This window comes from Pezoporus occidentalis, unplaced genomic scaffold (genome assembly GCF_034315485.1).
Source record: "Pezoporus occidentalis ecotype Australia unplaced genomic scaffold, CSIRO_AGI_Poc_V1 ctg53, whole genome shotgun sequence".
Classification (NCBI taxonomy): domain Eukaryota; kingdom Metazoa; phylum Chordata; class Aves; order Psittaciformes; family Psittacidae; genus Pezoporus; species Pezoporus occidentalis.
In genome coordinates, this window is record NW_026915866.1 from 2,430,563 (window position 1) to 2,457,978 (window position 27,416).

Sequence of the window (27,416 nt, forward strand, 5' to 3'; positions counted from 1 at the left end):
TAAGTAAAATGCCAGAATCTTTCATAATGCCTCAATACATTCTGTAGTTGTCTAATTCTCAGTTAACTGTGCTTTACTAGTACTGATTCAGTTTTAAGTCCATTAACCTTGCTAATTCATAATGATGACTATCTGTGTAACAATTACTTTGTGGTATCTGGAAAAACCCTACTCAGACAATACAGATTCTGTCAAAGAGCCAGTGATGCCGTGATTATGAAACTACCAACAGATAACAAGGAGATACGCATACAGATGCACGCCAGCTGAATGGATGATTACAAAATGAAGTTCTGACATTCTGATTTTATTGTATTTTCCTTCTAAATACTGTGTCCTTGTATACTGAATACAACTTTACTCTTAGCCCTGTAATATTCCAATACTCTCCTATTAGCCCTCTCTCAATACGATGGAGATTTAAAATCAGAGTTTTTCCAGACACACTAGGTTTTTTTTTAATTCCACAACTGGTAACTTTCCTTGCTACTTCATTTAAATGCATTGCTAAATGCTTTATTTACCCTGCATCAGCTTTTTTCACCTTGAGGAAGTTCACATCCAAAACAAACACTGGAGGGGAGAGAGCTACACAGCAGCTTCAGCTCAAGCTTGCCCAGGGATAGAGCAGGAGGTGCTCAAGCACATTAGCAAACTGAGGGAAAGGCATAGCTATGTAAGGATTTCAACTCAAGAGCAACCAGGCAGACAGGATGTATCCTGCAGGATTTTCCAAACTTCTTGGGTGGCAAAGTCACTCTGCCTTCGGATCTATGCTTCACAGAGCAGGTGAGGTGAGGCGTGCCCAGAAGAGCCCTCTTGGCATTCCTGCTTGTGCAGGCAGCTGCCTTGGAAGGGCTCCTTTGCTCAGTAAATCATCCGGACAATGGGAACTCATGATCTGTTTTGGTTAATTATTTTCCCCTCACGGCCTGCTCATTTCACTGATACGTATGGTCAATTATCTCCACAGCCACATTATCTTTATTAAATTATGCAGTGCTGCAGAGCATGCTGAGAAACAGCAACGTTCAACAGAAATTAAAGGTTCTTCCTGGGTGACAAGAAGCAGCAGGAGAGTTTCCCAGTGCTGGGGACTTTTACTTTCAGAGAGGCAGCCACAAAACCTGCATCAAGGCACACAGCTGTTTCAAGCGCTATAAACTTTTGAACTGGCTTCTTAAGACCTTCACATTGTGAAGTCTGACCTCTAGCACTTCCCAGTGTTGTCTAACTTGTTTGCTGAAGTCTTCTGCTCACTTTCAGAGGTGCCCCATCAGCTCTAGATGCCTTGCTTCACACGTAAGGTAAACTCTTATTGCACAGTCTCTTCTCCCATTCTGTTTCAACCTCAAGTATGGGAAGGTGGTATTTTCCATCACCTTTACACATATTAAATATCCTCTGCCCCCTCTAACTTTAAAAAATACCCACCAGAGTAAGAACTATCTCATGCAATACCTGCACCCTGTTTGCTCTGCACTGGGCATCTTGTGTCAGCAGGCAAATAACTGAGCTGCATATCAAACTCCCTCTCCTGTTGTATTTTTCACTTAAGGTACTAATGAGCAAAATGTATCAGCATCCATCTATTACAAAAGCAAAGTAAAAACATCAATCAGAGTAAACTGACTCAGTGGCATAAAATTTTCCCAAATTGGGTTTCAATTTATGAAGTCAATGAATTAATTCCTGACCATATGTAATGGCCTAAATGATAAGACATAGTTGCAATATGGAACTAAGGTCACTCATTGCCAAGATTTATTTACTATCCATCTGCTTTATTGAGGAAGAAAACCAACTTTTTTTCCTGTTCCTGTTCTTGTTTTCTGTTTTCTTTTTTTTTTTTTTAAGCCAAGCATAACAGTAAGAAAGCCTCAACAGATGCAGAAACTTTAAACCATTTTGCCATTCCAGTAAAGTAGAGGATGTTTAAATGGCTTTGACATTTCACATGGGAAATTTCTGAAGTCCTCCCAAATATATTATTCCAACCCATGACCTAGGAAATTCCTTTTCCATAGGTATTTATATAGTTTAAACATTGTTTACTGTCCATAACTTGCCCACTGTGACATGCAATACTGCAGACTCACATGGAATCTATTTTACGACAACTACTTCATTTGACACACATTCCCCAAAGAGAAGGACTGTGTCTGTATATAACACACAAAAATAATGAATTAAAAAATATAGAGATGTGCTTTTATTTTTTGGGATGTTTCATCACACAGAGGACACGCGTTCAATGTTTTCTAGCACCCTTATGCTTTCACAAGTTCAGATCCAACTATCCTTGCTTTAAATTATTTATGCAGAAAATTAACCCCACTAAAAGCATCTGTCTTGTTTTCTTCGGGGCTCCTGTTTTTGACTTGCACTGACATCACCCTTTGTGATGGGTGCATGCTGACACCTACTGCTTGGAGCAGAGACAATCCTGAAGGGGATTCATACACATCACCTGATTTAGCTTGGTGAATTTGGATGGCAGTGTCTACGGAGGTTCCTCAAAAGAGGAGAGAAATATGCCTCAGGGGATCTCAGACGCACTCAGTAGCTGGACACTGCAAGCAGGGGCATGCTGCAGCCTGGTGTTTATTTTCAACCAGTGCTGAAGTGATGAAAGACATTAACATGCATCACACAACATAATCATGACATGTAAAAGGACGCAGCACCCCTTGTGGGCCTTAGGACCTCTTACGGCATGTGCCACCGAGGAGGAGGTGTTCAGGAAGGTGGCACGTGTGAAATTTGGACAATATTTTTCAGTTTCTTCAGAAAAGTGACCTGAGAACAAACAGGGTAAACCATCTTACACAATATTCTGCAGGCTAAGAATACCTGACTTGTATTATATAAAGAGAGTTGTCTCAAATAACAATTATTCAAAGGAGAACCAGTTGGCTATACTGGATACTGCCAACAAGATATTAGTACTTAAAGGAAAAGAAGTATGAAAACAAACAAAACTGTAAAACGCTTTGCCCTGCACTCATGGGTATCTGAGGCAATTTTTGGCACTGCTTGTGATGCCAGCTCTCGTCCCAGTTTCAGTTTAATCCTCTGCATGTTAACAAGGAAATTCCACACTACAAAGCTTTTGACTTTTTATCTCTGTAATATCATTCTGGTTTATGTCAGGATGTACTCATCAAGAAACTCCTGAAACCATCTACGTGACTAATGTGTCAAATCTGAGGCATATACGCCATCATAAAGCACGTCTGTAGGTTCCCTGTCTTCTAAGAACTCATTGCACATGTTGAGAAGTGTACTTACAGAGAAGTGCTGTTGCCAGATGCTGCTTCATTACCTGAAACTGAGCACTGTTTCTCAGTACTGATTACTCAGTACAGCTGGCATCACAGTTTTATTATGGAATTATACAATGAGCACCATTATACATTTTTTAGCAGTCTTAACTCCCTTTACCACCAAGTTTTGTTACAAAGGTTTTGGAATGTAAATGTCCTTCAGGCATGACTCCCTGGAACAATTAATCACCCAGCAAGGTTTTCCTCTTCTTTGAACAGTGCAGAAACCTCCATGCCTGCTATGGAGCACAGCTGAGTCAACAAATTGTCTTAACCAAGGAGTACAGAGAGGACAGAATAATCCTGGTCAGCTGTAGGTGGATTTAAAACCCCAGATCTCATCAACTGGTCAAGCTCACCTCAACCTTGCAATGCCTAACAAAAGAAGGCTCCAGCTACAAAATTTCTAGTTTCTGTCTGAGCTTTTTCATAGTGTGTTTGCCCACATTTTTTCTTGCATCAGTACTGTGACTTAACATAAACAACTCTTCTCTGCCTAAACCCCCAGTGGAATATGTGTACTCCGGTTCATCTCTAACATTAAATAAGCTTTCCCTGCTCTTTTCTCTACTTTGTAACAAGGTCTGCCCACACTTCTTTAATCACCTTCACAAATCTAATGCCCCAGAGACATGAGTTACTGAAGTGTATGAGGCCTCACCTGACTCTTGTACAAGGGCATGCACACTTCCTCTATACTGAAAATATTTCACTTTGTATATCTACTGTCATGCGATTACTTCAACTTGAGTATTTTTATCCCATGCTTCCCCTGTCCATCCCTCCATGAACAAGTATGCCCAGGTCCTTTCTTTCCCTGGCATTTCTAAATGTGAGGAACTCCCCTTTCATGTAATGGACTGTCATTATTAGTCCTGAGATACATGACTTTATCACCCATGTTATCACTTTTCATCCTATAACTTATATTTCATGCTTATCTTTACATATCTCTATGTCAATCTCAGTCATTCTGTATCATATCTCACTATCACGTATTTTCTCCCAGTGGACATTCCCATCCCAACCACTCCTAAATTTCTGCTATAAGCCCAGATCATGAGCATGACTCTATGCTATTATGCCAGTGGCCATTAAATAAAAAAAGCCTATGACACTTAAGGAGCTCTACCAGCAATCTCCTCCCTCTCCTACCAGCAATACCTACAGGTCTTATCCCCTCCCTACCCATCTTTAAGCTCTAGTACTAATGCTCATTTTCTCCATACAACTGGCATGATACAAACCATTTTGCTGACATCAGACAGACTAGATATATTGCTTTTCTTTGTCTCTGGAAAGTCTTATGAAAAATAATATGGTTTTATTGGTATCACCTCTCTTGAAAAACCTGTCACATTTTGCCTCATTTACTACTTACTCTCATACTATTAATGGCTGCTTATTCCCTTACAGAGCAGCAGTGGTGATTAATGCTTGGTCATGACTTCCCAATGTCCAAAGGAAAAAAAAACAACAATCAATCAAACAAATCCACAACCCTACATCAGTGTCCTTTAAAGAAATAGTGTGTTGGTGGCATTCTGACAGTTCTGACTTAAAGCTAAGGCCTCAAGCATTTGCCTTATTTTTAAAAATAACATCAAGGGAAACATCTCCATTGCTAGCAGACATGGTACAGCACTGAAGAATTAAGTCTGGTTTGATCCTACCAAAACTCGTTTACAAAGGGACACAATGCTCCTTCAGTCTGGCAAAAGCCAAGTATTATGCAATGTTTGGAAGCTAAAGAGCTCTTGTTCCCATTTAATTAACTTGTTGCGTAATTATCTGTTTGGAACTACTGTATAAATGCAGTAGCGTCTGCTCTGTACATACACAATACATGATTCACTTGAAGGATTACTTGAACGGCATTTCAAGCTATGTAAGTGTAGCTGGTAGCAATACAAATAGATTTGACCATCAGACAGCTAAAGCAGACAATCTCTCCTTCCTTTTCATGGTGTGAAACGCAGGTCCTACATATGTCATGCACAGCTCTGGGGCAACAATTAGAACATTCAAAGCTAGGACAGAAAAATCTGGCCACCCACTCAAGTTCTCAGTTGTTGAAGCACCATGAATTGCCCAGCCTGCACCAGCTCTCCTGCCAAATTAACTGCACTTGGCAACTGACCTCAGGAGCACACATTTCTGATGTGTGATAAATAGCAGAAAGACTTAAAAGCTGTTAGCTTTATTTACAAATAATTGTGTCTTAGCAATGTTATGTACAAGACACAAGCTTGGCATGAAGCCTTATGCTGCAAGGTATGCTGCTTCCTCTCTGCTCCTGCTAGCCATTTCTTCACTATCCAACTACGTATTTATTCCTGACTCTTCCTTTCCTATTTGCAGGATACATTCCCCTGGAAATGCATCCCTTCATTCCAATGGACACACTAATTCTTTGCTCCCCATCCTAATACGCCCACATCCCCATTTAAAATTTCCAAACCTGCTCCCTCTCTCACAGAAATGTCCTGTTTTGATACCAGTTTCCTCAGGTCCACTCCTTGCTCGCTATCTCCTTAGCAAGCCTGACAAAGTCAGCTAAAGACAATCTCTTTCCTGGATCATTTTCCTGACCCAGAAAAGGGTTTGGGACAGTTTTAAGCGGTATGACAGATGGAAACATAATGAAAGCCTACAATCATCTGAAGGTCACATTTAGCCAGAAAGAAAGAGAGGGACTATTTTCAATGGCAAGACAGGATTGATGATTAAAACTAAAGAAAACTTGTGACAGGGGAATTTATGCACCTACAAAATAATCTCGCAAAAGGCAGAACCTCCCTCGACAGTTTCGAGCTTTTGAAGCACAGACTAGGCAATATCCTTACAAATACACTGCAGGGAATGATGATGCATGAACAGGAAGGTAGACAAGGCCACACAACCAGGTTAATTCACTAACTGACAGTTCTGCACTGTTTTAATGGAAGCCTCCATACTAAGAGTATGCATGAAACACGCTTTCTGTACTTCATGCTAGAAAAATTCTCTAAAAAAGAACCCAAACTACAAAGATAAACAGGAAAATATGCAAGAGAATTAAGATGTTTCAGAGATCACTGTAAAAATTCCAAATATCACTGCTCTCACAAAAAGCACCACAGGGATTTCTTTTTATTTGTTTAAACTCTGCAGAGATCAAAGAACTCAATTATAATATCTGTCGCTTCCTCCTCTGCAGCCCTTCGCTGTTAATTGCCCTGGCTCCTGTTCTTCCACTGAGTATAAATGAAAGCACTGGAATTGAGCCTGCTACCAAGGCAAGCAGAGCAAACTTTTCACTGATGTCAACAGAATTAGGCCACTTTTACAGGCAGTGACTTTGCCCTCCAGTTGGCAAAACAAGAAACGTCGTTTCTTCAAATGCAGCGCAAGTGCCATTCCCTCCGGAAAAGGCGTGCTTGGGACCCAGACACTCTCATGGAATCACAGAATGGCTTGAGTCGGAAAGGACCTTAAGATCATCTACTTCCAACTCCCCTGCCTTTCTGGGCTGCAGCAGAGGAGCAGCTGCTGTACGAGCTGCTGACTCATCATCTGGTTCCTGGTTTCTTTCTCAGCAGCACATGCTGCTAGTTCCCTAAAGCTTGTGGTAAAAATCTCTCCTGTGCCCGCAGATTATAAACTACTTATGACGGGCATCTAAGCTATGTAATAAACTGAAGAAAAGAGGAAATGGATGTCTATCTTCTAATTAATAATTTACAAGACTGGCATTAAACCCTGAACCTCGTCTCTAAATACAAAAAATTGCAACAGAGTTTGTATCTCTGAAGACTCATTCATCCTACTGGCCGAGCAATAATTACAAACTTCACATGGATCTTCTGTTTGATTACAGTCTGTTGAGCATTTCTGGCCTCACTCCCCACATTTAATTCCAGTAACAAGTCAATCCCACCCAGAAAAATAAATTAAATTAGCTGAGTAAATACCTCACGTAGAAGGGTGACATAGGCCTCTCATCTTCCTGGGAGCTGAAACCAAAACACATTGTTTAAAGTTAGTATGAAGCTCTGACTTGTATTTACATTTCAAGATACTCTTTAAAAGCTGATATAACACAAGCAAAACAGTACACCTGTTACAGAGGTAACGCTTATATCTACTTTGTCCTCCAATTGTAGTCATGGAAGAAAGCTTTAAGTTACATTCCTTAAACCCTGAGAATCCAACGCATTTCTCAGTACCCACAAACATGACGTAACAGATCTCCTGTCAGATGGCCAGGAGTTACTCCAGCTCTGCAGCAGTGCAACGACTATTCCCATAGCAACAATAAAGCATTTCACCAGCAGAACCACCAGTCTTTTGCTGTCTGCTGTTCCAGAATTAAACAACCAAAACCGAAAGTTGAGAAAAAAAACCACACAAGTGACATCTTGAGAGACCAAAGTAATGGCCATGAGTATGTGCACGAGGCTATAAATTGCTCAGTTGCTCCTGTGGAAAGCCGATTTGACTATGCTGAAATCTCCCTAGACTTGAGGTCAGGGGCTGCCACTGGCTGGCATGCAGCTCCCCAGATAAAATGGTGTTTCAGTGGTCAACTTACTTGGCCCACACATAACTACCTGGTGTGTGGCCAAACCGTTCCTTGATCCAGCTCATCACACCTGTGCTGCTTGAGGGTGAGAATGAGCTGCTGAGGCATGGAAGCTTAAAGGTGTGGTGGACTGATGGTTTAAGTCAAGTTAAGACTGTGCCTCTACACAGGGCTCAAATGAATTTCACTTCATCATTCCAACCAGATAAATGGTCAGCCTTGCAGGGCATTTAAGCCTTGTAACTCTCCAGAGCAGGACACTCCTTTTTCCAGGCATGCATGAAACGCTACTAAGGTTGATTCATCCCCAGCGGACTTTTAAATGGGTCTGCTGAAGAACACAGCAAGTTCAGCAGAAAGGCAGAAAAGACAGGAAGCTACGTAAATTACTCTAACAAAAGCAGAAAGGATAACATCCCACAGGCGCTGGAAATCAAGTATTTCCCTGATGCTTTCGCACTGTTTCAGCAGCATGGGACCATACCAGAGCTCAGAAATTTGCCACAGGTACTCAACCACAGGTCCCGGGGCACTGCCATCCATTGTTTTTGAGCTTGTTCAGAGCATAACAGAATATGGGAGAATGTGCTAGGTGAGGTGAGCTCAGCTTCAAACTGAAGTCACTTGGGGGCTTCAATCACCCTGACCACTTCAACAGCAATCTGAAGTAGATCAGGCTTGAAAAGACAGCCTGAATCCATTAATCTCTAGAATGCTGAAGAATTTTTATTTGCCAGTTTATAAGATCTTTTCTAAGCATAGAATAAATGGGAAAGCAACATATCTGTGGGTTTTGTAGCTAGGAGATCAAATACCTTCTGCAGCTTCCACCAAAGCCAGAAGATGAGCTGTAACTGGCCTGCAGCCAGGTAAGCACCCTGCTTTCACACTGTATATAGCCAGAGGCAGATCTGCAGATTTCACCATGGCTCATTTTGAGCCCAGCCAATGTTATAACAGATTCTCAAATACGAATGCCAAATCTGTATTTGTGGGAATGAGGAGGCAGGATGCAAGGGAGCTGGAAAGGTCGGGGAGGCAGACAGACAGACAAGCAAGCCAGTGGACCAGGAAAAAAATCACAGGGGTTTAATTCTGCACCATTTTGACCTCCCCCCACTACAGTATGCAGAGACTTGTAGCGAGACAAGTACAGACATCTACAGAAAAGACCCTCCAGCACATCATGCATGTAGCCCAAAATACTGATTCAAGGGTAACACCAAATACCACAGACCGGAAGGAAGAGAAGCCACTTCCGAAATCAGTGCAGTCTGCCAAAACTCGCATCATCTCCATAACACAGCAGTGACTGGGCAGTTTTCAGCAGCTCCCCAAGACTGGGAGCACAGCTGCTACTGGAAACTTTGCTGCCACTTCCACAAGGAAGTCTTCAGCAGCTTGAGCAAGCTGCAGTTGGCCACTGCTGCGGAAACACTGAATGCTGCTGTCACCCTCCTTGAAGACCCAGCCAGCGCACAGAGCAGTGCACAACAGGCTGAGAGCAAAGTAGATGGTGCAGTTGCCTCTGCGAGAACTGAGGCAAACATCACCTGCAGGGGTTTTGAGACAAACTGCCATGGCCTGGAGACTGCCTAGAAATAGTGTAGGGAAACATGGAAGTGCCCATCATTGCCCTTCCCAAAAGACAACCTGCAACAAAAGCATGTGTAAGTACCTCTGCCAAGTTGAGGCTCTCTCCCCTGACAGCATGCACAGTTTCTCAGCTTGCATGCATAAGTTATCTCTTTATTTACACTTACAGAATATAAGTATAAATAAAAAAAATAAACACACACACATTTTTAAGTGTAAAGAAGTTACTCTAAATTCACAAAGCTGCTGGTAAAGTTTTCTGCTATGTTCAGTTCATTATGTTAACAGCTGTACTTGTAATCTCAATGGCAAATGCTCCTTTGTGTACAAGTGGTGGTTGTCAAAGTGGCACCAAACATGCTTTATTTTCCACCATAAAAACCCTTCCTCATTTCAGGGTTTGTAACTGACTTGCAAGTCACAGAAGCACAGTAATACTGAAAAAGCTGAAGTAACTTTCTTATATTCACACTCCCACTAGTTGCGTTGACAGATCATATGGAAAAGCAGTATTCAGCAGGGACCCTGAAACCTACTGCATTTCTTTCCTTTTCTTCCTCAGCAAGTACAACTGCTGCTCCACAAGTTAAAGCAAGTCTTTTATCTGTACAAAAAAATACTATCCACTCATACAGAGAAACCGAGGAGAAACAAATATTTTAAGAACATTAGCTGGGAATGAGGGAGAAAGAAGCTTCAGAAATCAGAAACCAAATACCAATTTCATTTGATCATCATGTTTCAAAATTTCACATGGTTGATAATAATTGTAGCTGTGCATTACCTCTCTTACCCAATAGTGCTTTATAGTTTTACAGGTGCAGCACTGACCAACAGCTGCATCTGGGATGAAGAGCTCAAAGCTAACTAGTATGAAATCTAGGCTTTTGAAAAAAACATCAAAATCTTCTAATTTTAAAAAGATCTCCTGCAGATGAGTGAAGCACATTATCCATTTCACCCCACAATCATTAAAAACAGTATCCCAAACACCTTACCCTAACTTCATGCACTTTTGTCAACTCATCAACTTCATGCACCTCAGTCAACTCATCTATGCAAGGTGAAAGACGTGAGTTGTATAAATTAAAAACAGATTTAAACCACCTATTCAACAACTATAATTCACAAACCCTCAAACTAGATGTGAGACTACTGAGTCCTACTGCAATCACTTAGCGCACAAGGATTCTGTTTCAATTAAAATAATTTATGAAATAATGAATTGTTTGTGTTGTAAGGTAATAAACTGATGTGCTTATATTATACACACAAGCACAGATTACTTTAATAAAATAAATGAAAAGTGTGTGAGAGGTTTTAAACCTGTGTATACCTAATCACATGGTTTTGGATATAAAAGAGACAAGCAAGAAAAATGTGAAAGATATGAATCATATATGACCATCAGATTATATTACACAATGAACAGGCTAGAAATTGGTTTAAAACTTTCTTAGTCACTATCACTCTATGCTGATCAATAAACAACTGCTTTCTTGTTTTTAAAACTCCTTGTATTGAAGGGTTTATTAGTATTGCTAGGAAGCCCTTTCTATCATGTATCCTCCCAAAAGAAAATGCTAGAAGTCATTAAGATATGTGTAACATTGAACTGTACTGTACTGTACTTAGGCTTCATAATTCCTCTTTGGTTAAAAGCATATAGAACCCTTCCAGAAAGAAAGGAAAGCTTAATACCTGGCACAGTGAGTGATCTGGCAATCCAAGTCAGTCATCCACAGTAAATTGAGGGGACAAGTCATTCTGATGTGCACCTCTTGCACGGTCCCAATTTCTACCTTGCCCAGCAAAGAATTCATCCATTAGGCAGACAGGGTTGGTAGTAAATTAGATGTGGTTTTTTTAGTACCCTTAAAGTTTTCTCTAACTATACTCATTTTTTATAGCCAGAAGGCACTGGAGGTATTAAATAACTTTTAAAAATCTCCTAGTTATTTATTCAACTATCAGTGATCACCTGGCCAAGCAGGTGAGTGCAAAACACAGCAGTCTCTTTCTTCTCAGATATATACATAGCTCCCCTAAACCAAGGGATTAAACAGGAATTAACTGCTCTTTAATGCAATACTTGGGAAAGAAATTTCTCACACTCCTAAAGGACACCTAAATATCTGATGATTTCCTTCTTGTTAAAAAAAAAAACAACAAATACAAGCCAAACTGAAAAAAACTTGTTCTCTTGATTTTAGAGCAAAGGAAGTAATATTGCCATGTCTGACCTCCACTGAGCTAACAAAATAAACTTGTCAGGCTGGAAGGAATGCCAGTATTGCCCATCACTTATTTTAGCACATCTTAGGATTTTCAGGCACATGTATTGTACAGCATTTACGCAACGCATCCTTTCTGCCTCTAAAGAAGGAAATAGGAAATCCTGGGTGAAGACTAACTGTTAAACGATAAATTTCTATTATGGAACCACAGCTACTTTTTTTTTTGCCTTCCCCTTTTGCAATAGGAATGTTACAGGCAACAGTTCACCCATCACATACTCAAATACATGATGATGGTGTTATTTCTTTCCCTGATGTCTCACCTTGTCCTTAAGAAAGAATAAGGGAACTGCCGGCTTGTTGCAGAGCTCAAGCTGCAAAATACCCATTTATACAGAGTTCCCAATTTATTAACATGCATATAGGATACTCCAGTCCCAGCCCCCTCACTGGCTTGAGCTCTCACCCCAGGTCAGAGGGTGGCTCAGGGCCTTTCCCTCTTGTTTTATTTGCACTTAATTATCAGCAGTTCTTCCGTCCCAGCTTGCTGGCACTGGAACCTCCATTGTAAAGCTACCGCTGCTTTCCTACTCCACATCACTTTTCAAAAGTTGTGGAATATTTAGTTGATTAAATAAGAAAAAAAAAAGGTTTTGTTGTTTGGTTTTATTATTTTTTTTTTACAATAATGAAAATGTACTTTGACTCAAGTGTCAACATTTCGCACCAGAGATGAAGGGCCTAAACATTGGCAGGGTCATGCTGCTCAGCCAAGGTCATGTTTTCCTAATGCCTTGTCACAGGTTCTATTTGTTCTGACCTCAACAGTTAGATAAAGAAATGGCTCACTTTCTATTCCATCACAGATATTCTGGACTCAAAAGAAATTAATTATTTTTTAGTGAGAATGCTTTTCTTTCAGGCAATGAGATAGCTGCTTCTAATGTTAACGCAATCAAACAAAAAGGCATTGAAAATTCAGTGGCATCAAATTACTAATGATATCAAAAGTTAATGCAGCTTTTGGGGGGAGGAAAAGGAAAGCTGAGTTTGAGTGACATCTTAAGACTTCAAAGTTATCTTCCTCTTGTCTTCTTCTCACCATTTAGAACCACTGTGTCACCTTGGATTAACAGACATGCCATTTTTGTAAAAGCAGAGGATTTTACCAATATTGTTTATTTACTTATTCTGACATTCAATATTAACAACACTTAAAACACCTTCAAGAAAGCCTAAATTTTGAGGCCACAGTAGTGCTTTTTGCTGAGTGTCTTGTCTTAGCCATGAATTTTTCAGCACCTTTTTTCCCTACGTCATTTCCCCATAAAAGTTATTACAAGCTTGCAACAAATGCAAGATTGAAACTGCTCATGAAAATTTATGGCATACTTACTTTCTCAATAGAATGATTTACTCATAGCTTGTGCTTCACAGCAGTGGGTAAAAGGTAATGTTTTTGCAAATGAGAACTAGCAGGCAATAAACATAAGCTTCTTCCTTCAAATGAAGACTCAAAATAAATTTTCTTCAAATAAATATTGAGGTATGTTATGAAAAAGAAGGAATAATAATACCACCCCTGATGCAAGAGCAACCATAAATTTAATCTAACATGATAACACTGGTGATACAATGGTCATCATGAAAAGTCGGCACTTACCATCAATTGTTAGGCAATACAACCCTTGCTCTATACCCTTAATCAGAGGAGCAGGGAGGAAGAATGCTCTATATAGTAACTAAGAAACAAATAACTAACAGCTATTTCTCTGTGAGAGTTATATCCATGCAAACATTAGCATCTTCCCTGAAATCTTACAGTCACAACTATAACATGTTGTTCCAGATATTTATTTCTAGTCTTCACTATAGTTACACTTAAACCTAACTATGCTTACCACTGAAAACAAGTTAAGCTCCTGCTTAAGTACCTGCGTAAGCTCTTGATCAAATGAACCACGTGTCATAATACTGGGTGGACAACCCAGCTTCTTTACTCTGAACTCACATACTCTGCAAAATATTTCCAGTAACTTGGGTGGGGTGGATTGGTATTGGTTTAAATATTAATCTCCAAAGGATCCTGCCATCTTCTCCAAAGCTGTTTCTTCAGCAGTGCTTTTCCTCAAGGTCTCTCAAAGTTAAGTGTTAATCCTGCAATGTAACAGTGGGGTCACAGAAAGGGACCTCTTTGTGGAGAGATCCCTTGGAGCCTTCCAAAAGCATGAGCTTCTGCCTCCTGTTTCATCTGGCATTCGAAATACCAGTATTACTATTTCATAGAGACAAGCTGAGGTGAATATGAAGGATCCATCACCTATCCAAGGAACATATGCTATTTCTTGTTCTATCTTCCACAGCCAAGATTAAAGCAAAAATACCCAAGCCTAGAGTAGGAGCATTTTAATTCTAGGAAACACTAACATATAGCACAGCCATACACATTGAGAATATACTTGATTATCCACAGGCAGAACTGTGCAGGCTGTGCTTTATAAGGCACTGAGATTGAAGCATGTTGCCTGGACAGATAGGAATAAAAAAATATGCTGAAGCCTTTTTGCACACCTCCTCCTACTTCAAAGCAACATCAGGGAAGCATAGGCTATCCCACAGCAAGCTGAAATGAGAGGTAGTTCTTGCTGATTAAATGCCACTATGAGCAAGAGGCTGATTTTCCATTTCTATTAACATATCTGAATCTACTGGAATCCTTGACAGCATAATTTTGTGTAATTATTTTCTACTTACTATCCTCCTGGACTGCAAATATGTTTATCTTTTATAAAATGATGTCAGTGTTAAACAGCTCGCTTTTGTTGTTTTACTTCTTAAACTAGTTGGGGCTTATTATGAAACACAGGGCAGTGTCTTTCCTTGTACTTGTGGTTTGGCAATAGTCCTCACTAGAATAAAACTAGAAAATGGGTCAGAAAGAGGCGGAATGAGTGTACCAGACAAAGTCTCACCTCTTCTCAGAATTTAACAGTGTGAAGTTGCATAATGCACACATACCTGTTGCATTATAATGGTAAGAACTGTCACCAGGTAACCAGCAATTTCAGTTTCAGGATTGTTAAAAGGTTGCATGCTTCAAATAAAAGTATCTAAGAGCCCAGTTTTTAGGTAAATATTCATATTTTCTTGCTTACTTAGGTGGACACTCCAGAGGCAAACACTGCAGAAAGTTTCCACATCAATTTCCTCATTTAATCAGACCCCCTTTCCAGGAGTGGTACGCAGGAAGAGCTTCCACAGACTCCTACACCCACCACATCACAGCTGTGACAAGACAGAGTATTTGGCTGTGGGTCAAATATGAGGTTGGAAGGCCAAAACGTCACATACATTTTGCAATAGGCTACAAATATGACTTGAGGAAGACACGCAGCACAGGTCTGAATTTCTCTTCTTTCTTCCACCAGGAAAAAAAAACCAACAAACCAAAACCCCAAGCCCAAAACAAACAAACCAATCAGATCTCTCCACCCTCAGAGAACATACTTCACATACATATTCCAGAACATACTTCACTAGGGCTTGTCAAGCACTCCCAGTACCTTGTACAGGAAGCAATAACAAAGTCCAAAGGATCAGACTTATTTACAATACAACTTTACACACACAAACACTCACTAATCAGTTAAAAAGAGCACAGCAGCCATTAAAAAAAAAAAAAAAAACAACCAAAAAAACCCCAAGAAAGTACAATAGAATACAAACACAGTTCTCAGGCTAAAATACTGGGTATTTGTGAAAGATCCCAAGCAAACAAGCCAGGTAAATCAAACAACCCCAGTGATGACTGCAAGTGAGACAGCCCATGCAGACAACTGCTGCTGTACAGGTTAGAAATGCACCAGTCACGCTCCCTACTTCTATCAGATGCACGTTCTAGAAGTACTTGTGATGGATTCACTCTTCCTCTGCCTTCATTTGGTTCAGCAAAGCACAAAATGAGAGGCCACTGATCATGAACAAGGCCTGAGGGTTTATCTACCTTTCTTATCTCCTGCAGAAACTGGCAGATGCCACTGACAAAGGCAGGTGCCACAGGTTTCAGCTTTGCACAGCTTTTTTTAAATCTGTAATAGACTGAGCTAGAATAAATGAACTAAACCACACCAATAAAAGCATTATGCTCAATAAGAGCATAACACCAATAAGAGTAATGCTCTAACTAGGAACCTAGGTTATGAGAGTAAGCTAATGCTATTCATAAAATATGCTAGCCTACTAGCGATAGAAGAGAACTACTGGCGGACAGGTTGTTTGAAAATCAGTAATGCAACCTGTATGACATTCACAGGTGCCTTTTGGAGTGCCTGGCAATATAGCACCTACTGCAGTGGAGGGTTTAACACATTTGGCCTTCCACCTCTTCCCATGCAACAAAACATAACCCTGATGCTCCCCATTGTTACACCCTCCCTGCAAGCCACCATATCCCTTCTGCAGACATTTGTATATAGAATAAATAGCCATTCTGCAGACATCTGTATATAGAATGACATTGTATAGTACATGGCTATATGCAAGCACATTATATGATTTCTAGGAAGCCAGACTCACAGCTTACCAATACCTTGGTAGATATAATACTTTGCCACTCTTGTGGCAAATGCTATTTAAATGTTACAGCTACTTAAACAGTAGCTTTCTCCCTCTCCCAACTTTTCACACCAGACACACAGAGTTGCCTTCATACCCCTTCAGCTCAGGAGGGTTCCTACAGCAGGTGCAGCACAGCCAGCTTGTGGCCTGAAGACAGCACAGGAAGCTCACCCACCCAGGAAGGGAACCAAGCGTGATTATTGCTGGCAGCTTACTCCCTTTCTTGAGAGAGGAAGACAGATGCTCCCCCCTTGGGAAGCGCACCAAGCTGCAGCACCTGGAGATTGCCACTAGACTGCTTTAGACACAGCAACAGGAATCTCTGCTGTGAGTCGTCCATGCCCTCAGCTGGAACAGCAGCACCAGCCTGTGCACCGCCTCACAGGAACCATGAGCATACTGCTACCCACGCTGATACTAACCACCACTAGGCATCACCCTTTTTGAAGCTGACAAAACATGCTCAAATCCAGCAAGACCCTCTTCTGCAGCAAAACTCTGCGCTAAGAAGGGAGAAGGCAATGTTCTAAGGAGAAGAATAGGAAAATAGAAGTGCAACCTGCAGAATGCCATTGTAAAGCGATCCAGCAGTGTGTGCTTGTCTGCTACTAGGCCCAAAGAAAATTGGGTGCTAAAAGTATAGTATACCCATCCTAAAAATAGATCAAGGAAATGGAAGAGCAGCCAGAGTTTTGTGACTAATTGTTTTTTTAACTGAGAAGCTCAAGCAATTCTGTACCATGCTAAAGGTTTAACTGGAGTTTGAAGAAAAATCTTCACTTTTAAAATGTATTTCTAACTGAACAACAGTTAATCCTTGCAACAACAGAGTCTAATTAGAGCTATCCTATGAAACCTATTATCTCCTGGGGTGAACAGTCAAGAGCACAATAACAACCGCTTGTTCTGACACTGCTGCTACTACAGTCAGAACCTCAGGAACACAAAAAGGTTAAAAATATTATGTGAGACAGGTCCTTTAAATAGGAAAGATGGACTATGACTACTCCTTTAAGACATTCAAAACACATTTGTTTCTCTGCAGTCATCAACATGGAACCCTGTGACTGCATTACTGCAGAGACTTCCTCCACATCTATCTGTAGAGGACCTCATGCTTTATCAAGAGAGTAACATTTTGGGCAGCAATTTCAGTTACTATTTTATCATATCCAAGTAAGCAGCAGCTCCACAGCTTCTGCTGAAACAGCACCACCACAGCGCTGAAATGGCATGCTGAATTACTTATTTACTCTAGATTACATGAAGAATATTGAGTCCCTTTGAATAAGGCTAGAGGGAGTATGGAGTGCTTAATTTTGAGAATCGAAGGAGCAATTCACAAAAAAATAATTAATGACTCTGTGAAAGGAGCGTGTACACTCCCACCCCCCTGCAGTGGGTCTGTGCCCTGCCATTTCAGAAACCCGACTGCAGTTCCCCCTGCCGTACTGTGGCAGGAACACATGCCAGCACAGGTACGCACTCACAGCTGGTGCTGAAGGGAGGCGTGTCTCGACACCCTGGAAACAACCCAACCCTTTTCCCCCGAAAACGAAGCTTCTCGCCGGCGCTGCTGTGGACCACGGAGGGTGGTGGAAGCAGGCAGCTAGAGCTGGGGTATGCACAGGGTAAGCTCCCTTACCGCATTACAGCCCCTACTGCAGCGAAGCGGTGGAAGGGAGAGCTCTGCTCCGGCGCAGCGTGCCGGCAGACCCCACCGCTCTCCGGGTGGGGATGGCCCCTGAGCACCCAAATCCCTACAAACCTCTGAGCCGCTCCCACTCCGCAGCAGGCTCCCCGCAAGAAGAGCGCCTGAATTTCGGGGCGCTGCATCGATTCCCTCCCCCCCCGCCTCCTTTACCCAATGAGGATGCCAGAGAGCTCCCCGACCACCCTCGTTAATAAACAGGCTTGTTTCACTGTCCCGCCGCTCAGGCAGCTGGCCCACAGCAGCTCCGCGCTTCCCAGCAGGGCCGGATCCGCGGCTTCCCCCGGGCCGGTGGACCCGGCAGAATCCTTGCAGCGGGGGGTGGCGGGGGCTGCCCCGGCCGCACACGTACCTCTGCAGAGGCATAACTTCGCAAGCCATGCTGGCCATCGGGACACCCGCTCCGCTTCTCGCCTCGCTTGTCGCCGCGCCCACAGCGCCGCCAGCGCCTCACCGCGGGGAGCCGGCGGCGCGGCCCGGCCCCGGGGAGGGGCGAAGGGGCCGCGGCCCCCGGTTGGCGGCTGACGGCGACCGCCTCACCGCCGAGGGCTCGGGCCGGCCCCTCTCCCTGCCGCCGGTGAGCGAGGGACACCCGCCCGGCCCTAGCAGACACAGGTTAACCCGCAGAGATTTAGGATGTGCGACTGGTCCTGCAAGAAATGCCACAAGCTGACGGGTAATTCCTACAGGATACCTTTTAACAAAAACGTCCCACAGGGTCTTCTGTATCCCTTCTAGTAACTGAAACCGGCTCGGCCTTCTTCCCAAATGTTACCCCGGGTGATACATAGTCACCCACAACCTCCCCCGCTACAGGGGGGACCTCGTTGAGCAACCCCCTTTTGTGGAAGGTGTCCCTGCTCACGGCAGGGGGCTGGAACTAGATGATTTTTACAGTCCCAACCCCAACAGCTCTGTGATTCTACAGCCACTGTCTCTTCTCTGGGGTGGGTGTGAGGCCCATAGGCAAGGCACAGGGCATATACCTAGCCCACCTAGCTCTACGATACCATCGGCAGGCTACTATACTATCATGATACCCCCTCTGCCAGCTGCACTCAGCAACGCCGCTGCGCACACGTGCCTTCCCCATACCTAGGTGTCTACAGGGGCTGAAGCAACTGGGCCAACTTACCATCGCTTTGTGTTGCTGTAGATGCTACTGGGGTTCAGAAGGTTTGTGGTGTAGTTGGCCAACCGATTTGGACATATAGCAGAGAAGTATACAAGAGCTCTTCACTTAACATGTGAAATTGAGAGATAAGTGTTGCAGAAGCCAAACTTATTTTTACTGAGGTTCCCAGGGGGTCACCCTCAAGTGCTCCAGCTTCTACATCTGTGGCTGCTGACCAAATACTGCTGTGAAACAACAAAGCACACCATTTTATTTTGGTTGAAATTCAGGCTGGGAAGAATGGTAACAGAAGAACCCCACACAACTAGTGTGCTACTTCCCAGGACACAGCAGCCTTGGAAAACAAACAGCACTCAATCCCTAAGAAGGTCCTGCACTGAAATGTTTGCTAGCTGCTGAAAGAGCATACCCGAAGTTTTATTGCTCACCTTTGCACCTCCTCTTCCCAGAATGCCTAAGGAATTGCCTTCAATCTCATCTGATACTGGACAGAAACACTTCTGGTGCTGCCCTCCCCGTGAACAGTTACAACCTGGCACACTTTGTGACGGGGAATCTCAAACTGATAAGGCACATAAAAGAATGGATCCTTCCAACATTTTAGCTCTTAAAACCCCAATTCAGCACTAGGTGGTAAAACGCTAATTCTGGCAGAGCTGGACATACCAATCTTCAAAAATAAGGGTCGATATTAAAAGCATTGTCACTTTCAACCCCAGCAAGGGCTGGCACCAGTTTGGGAGAAAGCTGTGGCAAAAGCTTAGTCCATAGGCTTCTATACAGATGTAGGTCATGGGAATTAAACACGAGCTCCATGGGCCTTCTGGAGAAACAGTGCACTTGCAGGTTAGCAGAGGGTATCAGACATTTCACAGGGATGCCGAATAGATCATGACCTTTCTCAGGAGGAGGCAGAGGCATTTTCTGTCAAAAACAAGAGCAGCAGGCAGCTGCAGCCTCAGAAAGTGGTGGTGTGGAGTGGAGTCAGAGGGATCGATGGAAAAGTGGCTGCGCTTCAGTACACTGAATTGTTTAATATTTGCTCCTGTCAGCAGGCTGGCTGTTTGTAATGCTGCTGCCCGTTGCCTCAGTACAAGCCTGTTCTGCTGCGCCACAGTCAATGCCAAGCACAGCACAGGGCCCCTTTTTAGGAAAGTCAGCAGTGCTGATCAAGCACTCTGCCATCATGGAACTGGGCTGCTCTTATCTGTGGCAATTAAATGAATATCTTGATGACTTCCTATTAAATTAAATGTGCCATACGTGCTCTTAAGCAACTAAAACCATGAGAGAAAGATTTTATTCTGATACGTAAAACTGCTTCAGTATAAAACAAAAGCACCTTGTTCTGTTTCACAATTTGACAATAAATCAAATTACCTCTTCCTGGGCAATCTTTTTTTATACATACACACAATTATTCCTAGATCATTACACTTCTATAAAACTGATTGTTACCATCAGGATGCCAATAAAAAAAGATAATTTTCCACATTTAACTAAGGACCCATCTTCATGGGGAAGGAGTCAGGGTTCTCCAGAGCAGCTTGCTGAATAAACAGAAGTGGAGTAACTCAAGTAGCTGCTGTTCTCTGAATTTACACCCGAGCTCTTTTGTTGTAACTTCCATGGGACCTGCCTGCAAAAACAAGCTTAGAAGTACTAAGATCCTCAACAAAGAATTCACTAACAAAACAGATGCTGTAATAACCAGAAAGAATAATTTATAATTATAATCAGTGAGGAAGGTTGTTAGTGCATGGCACCATGCTAAAATCAAACAGATGCCCTGGGAGAACATTAATGTTGCCCAGGGCTCCCAGCACCATCGGCATCTTCAGATCCACCTTCTGTTTTTGTTTTCTTTTGGAGTCCCCTCAATGGTGTCTCTCCTCTCCTTCCTTGTCTGCCTCTCACAATTCCTCCATTCTTCACCTCCCCTGTTCATGGGTAGGACCACAAGCGATGTGTTTGTGGCACAAAGTAGGCAGACAAAAGCTGCAAGAAAACCGGAGTCTTATCTCCAAACAATTTCACTTCCTTCTCACTGATGTTACGTTTAAGCCAACTTGCTACTCAACAGAGGCAGGAATTCCTACCCTCCCCCTACCCTCTTACACCTTTTTAAACTTGCATAATTTGAGACGGGTTATCACATATGAAAAGTGAGATTATACAGCATTTTGGTTTGGATTTGTACTTGTTGAATTTATTCTCCCACATTAACTGTGGAATACAAAACCTCTTCTGCAAGTTTCATGCAACTCTTGCATTCCTATTCTTCAGAAAGGCCAGAGTCATCTGTTGGCAGCAACAATGCACCACAGTGGCTATTTATGGTACCACCAAACACATAAAGAATGGGGAAGAAAAAACCCTTTCAGGACAGGCACAGCATTCTTTCCATTGACTGTATGGTCTTCAGTGTACTGCTAATACTTCAGTAAAATAGACAGCAAAGAATGATTTCTCTTCCAACCAAAACCGCTCTGTGATTCTACAGCCACTATGCTCTCTCTGGGGTGAGTGGGAAGTCCATAGGCAAGGCACTGGGCATGAACCTAGCCTACCCAAAGCTCTATCACCAGGCTATAATACCATCAACAATACCCCCCTTTGACAGCTGCACCCAACCATGCTGCTGCAGTACCAACACATAGCGCCACACTTCAGCACCTACACACCAAGGCAATACCTGGGTTCAAACTATTTGTTCTGCAAGTTTCTTACTGAGATTCAACAAAGGAAAAAAGACACTGTCAGGAACTAAATATGAATAATCACTTCTCTCCACCACCACTGATGTTTAAAGAATGAACACATGTTTGGAAATGAAGTGTCCTGCTAATTATCATTACTGAAGTGCTTTCTCTTCTTTCTTTCCTTTTCATACTTAGCTGCACACCAAGTAATTTTCTCAGCATATGAAGCAGCAATAGAAGAGATTCTATGAACAGCACCAGAGGATATGAGAGATAAGTGATCTAGGTAATGGATTTCATGAGGATGTGGCCATGTCTGCCTCCTGAAAAGCAGTTATCCCTTGCCTCACTGCACTGTCATACACAAAGTAGATACTCTTAATAAAAAAATATCTTGCCTGGTCTGATAAAATCTGAAGGTTTTTAAGCTGCTGGAGTTCTGCTCAATACCACCAATGTATTCAAACAGTTTACTAACTTACGCAATAATTTCCCCCTGGCAGAAACACGAAACGCAAAGCAAAGATACCATCGTGCTGAAAATTAAAGAATGCACTTTTCAAAATACCACCAATACAACATTTAAAATGCTATTATTTATGTACACATACATGCATCGACACATGCATTTTCCTTTTTAGAGTACCTGTGCATATAAACATCTGCAATTATAAATGATAAATACCCTGGAAAATCTCCCTAGGGCCAGAAGATTTGTGTGCATACATGAAATAAGTGAGTCACATGTAAAGAGATACCATATTTGGAAACTGTAGCCCTTCATGTCCAAACAAAGCACACAGACAATTAAATAGGCCCTGTCCAAAAGAGCACAGCTGAGAAGAAAGAACAACTAGTATGTCAAAACCAGAATGTAGTAAAAGGGGATCCTCAGAAAGGGGTAAAAGTACTAAGAGTGACTTTCCAAGGCTGGTGCTAAGCCCTGTATCACTTAATGCTCTTATCAATGATCTGAAAGGAAACGTAAAATAATACCAGTGGTTCTTTCTGTATGTCATGTGTAAGCCAGTACTAGAAGTTTCATAGTTACATAGAGGAGTCAAATCTGCGGACATTATACAAGATGATGGGTACCACTGGAGGACAAAATATCACACCAGATCAGTACTTCTATCCAAGCCTTGAGTGACTGTGTGACTCAAGAAATTAACATCGTCCTTGGAGGCAACATGAATACCACACAGAAAACGTGTGTAATGTCTGTATTTCCTATTGGGGTGGTTGCTACAGAAGACCCCAATCAGTTCAGGAATTCCCATTCCCAAGCAAGCTGTAAAAACCTAAATAGTGCCCAGAGACAACCCATGAAGCAAACACAAGAATAAACCTTACACACTCAGTGCTTTTCAAAGAAAATGGCCCATGCATGCAGGAAACATTCATATTTTACATTCATATTCACAAGCTGAACAAGATCCAATGCCTGGGAGTCAAAGACAAATTATGACTAAAAATGAGACATTTTAAAATGGTGAGGATAATGAACTACTGATACAATTCATCAAAGATGATGGTAAATTTTTAAGGCTCTTACACCTTACAGTTGCCTCTGTAGAGAAACCACAAGCCTCAGATGTAATTTGCAGAACTCCCTTATGCATTTTCTTAACTAACACTCCTCTGGTCCAAAAAAGAAGCAGGTTGCTTGCAGCTGACTTCATTTTACCCCTTTTATTTTTTGCAGCGGTAGAGAAATACCAGCATTGTTGGCGTATCTGTGGGGAACATACTGGGGTTTTTTGCACTGCAGCTCTTCTGTTCCTTCCTATAACTTGGATGCCAAATTATCTTTCAAACAAAGCTAGTTAAAATCCATTAAGGAGAAAACATATTCCACAATTGTTCCTTAAACTTGCTGGGACAGGTGAAAAGTAAACAGCAAGCTGAGAGCTTCTCAGAGCTTCAGGTTCTCAGAGTTCCTGATCTCAGCCAACAGATAAGCATGCAAACACATTTCTCAGCAAGAGGGACACCCCAAGCTCCCAGGACACCTGGATTAGCTGCTGTGGCTGCTCTTCATTAAGCAGCAGTGTCCTTTGCAAGCACTGCCACACCCGCTTGTCAGCTGCTTTAACTTGTTCCAAAGGACTCTTGCCCCATGGGACAGCCCACAGATTATTTCTTGGCCTCCCTCCTGGAGAAGGGGGAGGACTGGGAGTAGGTTCCTAAAGGGTTTTCTGGGAAAGCATCAAGTAATGAATGGTTGTGCCAGCTAATCTGCTGTGGGAACGGGGTAAAGCATGCTGTGCAGTGGGTCACTAGGTTCTTCACTTGCACCAGTTAGTTCAAGTGCCAGAGCATGGGAGAGCAAGCAAACAAACAGGAGGAGTCTGGTCATGTACAAGTTATTTTCAAAGCAGGCTTTTTCCAAAGCTCTGCTAATCTCATGCAATTCCTAAATATTATTGTCTAATGAAACTTCTCCCACTCCTAAATCACTGTTTTTATAAAATGGTCTGCACAAAGACCCTTTAAATATTCAGCTGTTTCAAACTAATGAAAATGTTTGCCACAGAAAACACTGAAGAAAATAGTATTCTTCAGCAAAAAGATTCCAAATTTTTTTAAATGAGCCCTTGGTACTCCCCGCATTATTTATACTCCCCACAAAAAATGTCACTGGTTCCACAGTTTCCCACCTTCCAAAAATATCCTTCCAATTCCCTGCAGAATTACTATCCTTTGAACTCTATGCCTCTGCACCCACTATATTTCCGGCTTTCTAAAGGATCTTCAACCAAAATGCTTGTAGTTCACCCCAAGCCTTCTGAAAATAACAACCGTATCAGAAGGGGCTGCGCAAAGTGGAGGAGCAGGCCACGCCATTCATGTTTGGTGCACGTGGCTTTTTACTCCACTGAAAGATAAACTGCTGTCCGTGTTGGCAAGACAGGCAGCCTGGCAGAGTCACCCTCCAGAAAACCCCCCTAGAAATAGCTCTTCTTCTTCAGCTAATGATGTAACTGAAAGGAGTCCTCTTCCTACACAAGGGCCCCAGCAGCCAGTCAGGCTCCCCGGAGAGGTGGTGGGAAAAGATGACTCTGCAAGAGGCCGAGTCTGGCTGGGAAGCACTAAGAGAAGAGTGAGCTGCATGAGAACACCTCCATCTCTCTGCCTAGACCTACAAGATGCATCTGACATGGAAGCAAAGGACATCCTGGCTAAAAGACAACTCCGACCAGAGCTATTCAAACCTGACTGCGTTTGGCTGGAGCACAGCCCTCTCAGGCCAGCCCCACAGGGCTTTTACCTGCACCCAGCTGTCAGTACATCAAGAAACACAAATTATTGTTTATGTGCTCCCAGATACAATGATGCTGGGCTCAGTTAGCTCAGCTCACTGCTGTGCCCTTTATATGTGACATCAACTTTGAGTCTAACCATTCCATATGGGTCCAGGCTGTGCAAACCCTCTCCTATCCTGCTGCAGGCCAGCCTGAGCAATGTTAGGAGTGGCACAAGCGCATATGGAAGGGAAACAAAAGCTCAGTGTAAGCCTGTATTTAGTTATCAGGAACATTAAAATAACAAGAGAAAGGGTAGGTAAACTTGCAACTTCCCAACCCACCTTTCACTGTCCTGGCAAAAAATCCAAGTTTTTCTACCCAAGGGGCATAAATCCAGAAAAAGCTAATGAGAGCTTAGAGTAAACTTATTTTCTGTGATGCTCAGTAGCCCTCTCAGAATGGTGGTCACTTGATTATTCCCCCCCCCCCCCAATTTGACACTTTCTGGAACTTCTGGGTGGTGGGGTTTTTTTTGTTTTTGTTTTTTTAAGGAAGCATCTATAAACTTTATAAAACATGGTGCACTGTTAACAGTGCTCCCAAGAGAGTAATCATTTCATGGTGGTTAGGTGGTTCCTAACCATAATGCAGGATGGTTTACAATACAATAAAAATGTTATTTTATTAGATGTTAATCCCTCCCTACATGACTTAAACTTTCTGAATGCTGAGAGCTAGGAGACTGTGAAAGGGCCTGTGGAACCAGTGGTGGAATCTCCTGTTTCCAGCTGTCCTGTCAAAGCCTTAATGACTGAAAGTCATTAACATTCAAATGGCCTCCAGTAATTTCTTTGCCATTACCTAGTGGCTTCTCTTTGGAGTCATCCCTAGCGCAAATACACTTCTTACAGCAGGTGTGGAACGAAAAGGAAAGCTTTGGTACAGAAAGAGAACTATCTTTACACTTCCTAACTGCAACCCTCTCGGAACAGGAGGAAGGCACTGAGCCAGTGTGAGAAAGTGCACTTTGCAGATAATCAGTCAGTCTGGGATCACATTCCTCAACAGATAAAATGAGAGGAAATCTCTCATGGCCACTGACCATGAAAGAGGAGGAGATTTTACAACAGTGAAAAAGCTCAGAGGCAAACAGATGCAAGCGAAGTGACAAGAGCAGTGAGTCAGCCAGCTGACCACCTCGATTAAAAATACACACGTGTGCCATGGGAAGTCACAGCTGAACTCAACAGCCTACACTGCAACGTGCTGAACACAGCGTCCAAACGCACAGCTCTTTCAGCTCAACGGGAAATGGCAGCAGCAAACAAGCCTGGCTGAGAACTCTGTGACCTCTGCCCACTGATCTTCCTGTACACTGCCTGCAGGACGCAGGCCCAGGTCCCCTCTAGGGAGCTGCACAGGAAGGAGCACCTCACAACTTCAGGTGGTAGAAAACTGCTTGCTCTGCAAAGCTACCGGAAACCAGGCATGCACTGCTGAGCCTCCTGAGCTGAAGAATGCACCAACCGCTTCAACAGACAGGCTGAGGAAGTTAAAGGAGAAGGAACTACCCACTTCAGTAAGAATATATCAAGTAGCAGTGCAGAGGCTCTGCCTCTTCCCTAGTTGTAGTAAGACTGTTGTAGTGATGGGTGTCTTGGGTTTTGTAAACACCAATATTAAAAGCTCGAAGATTTCCAAGGCTGGCTTGAATTCCTTATCCACTGCGTGTTCTCCCATAAGAGGCCACTGATTCTTGTGCTTGAAAATTACTTTAGAATTTTCACAGACATTTGCACCTTATTTTCCACTGCAAAGACCATTATCTGACCCAGCTGGTACCAGAAAACCACCAGCCTCATGAGATGAAGGGTCTTACTCCTCACAGTAAGACAAAAAATGGAACAAGATTACGAAAGAAAGAATCCTTCTAGCTGAGAAGGCAATGCCTGAGATACAAAAAAGGAGTCAGTTTTTTCAGCTTTGTTACACAATTGCTGTGAACTTACTGTAGTTCCTTTCTGGTTTCTAAGGCTGCTGGATGCTGTCCCAGGAAACAGGAAAAGCCAATATACTTGGCTCATGGACTGAAAGAACAACTTTTGTTTCCATATGCACATTATGGCATTAAAGTGCTGCTTTCTACATCTGTCAACAGATCTTTGTTTCCTTTATGATTCTTGTTGCTTCCAAGATGAACCTCTGCTTCTGTGGCACATGACAGGGTATCAGATTCAAAATGCTTTCCATCCCACAAGTCACTCTCTTTGCACAGAGAGG

The 27,416-nt window shown here is 42.6% G+C and overlaps 1 protein-coding gene across 12 annotated transcripts in view; it reads right to left on the minus strand.

Moving 5' to 3' along the window:
- The window catches only part of FAM13A (family with sequence similarity 13 member A), a 130,109-nt gene that overhangs the window by 39,989 nt on the left and 62,704 nt on the right, over positions 1–27,416 (minus strand). For 8 of the 12 annotated variants that reach the window (XM_062637585.1, XM_062637590.1, XM_062637586.1 and 5 more), the window contains one exon: positions 7,280–7,321. In XM_062637585.1, coding sequence (XP_062493569.1) covers positions 7,280–7,321 — 42 coding nt within the window. Of the gene's footprint in view, positions 1–7,279; positions 7,322–16,434; positions 16,484–18,108; positions 18,192–18,403; positions 18,547–27,416 lie in introns of those variants that run through there. The other 4 variants (XM_062637593.1, XM_062637592.1, XM_062637595.1 and 1 more) reach the window with 4 other exon arrangements.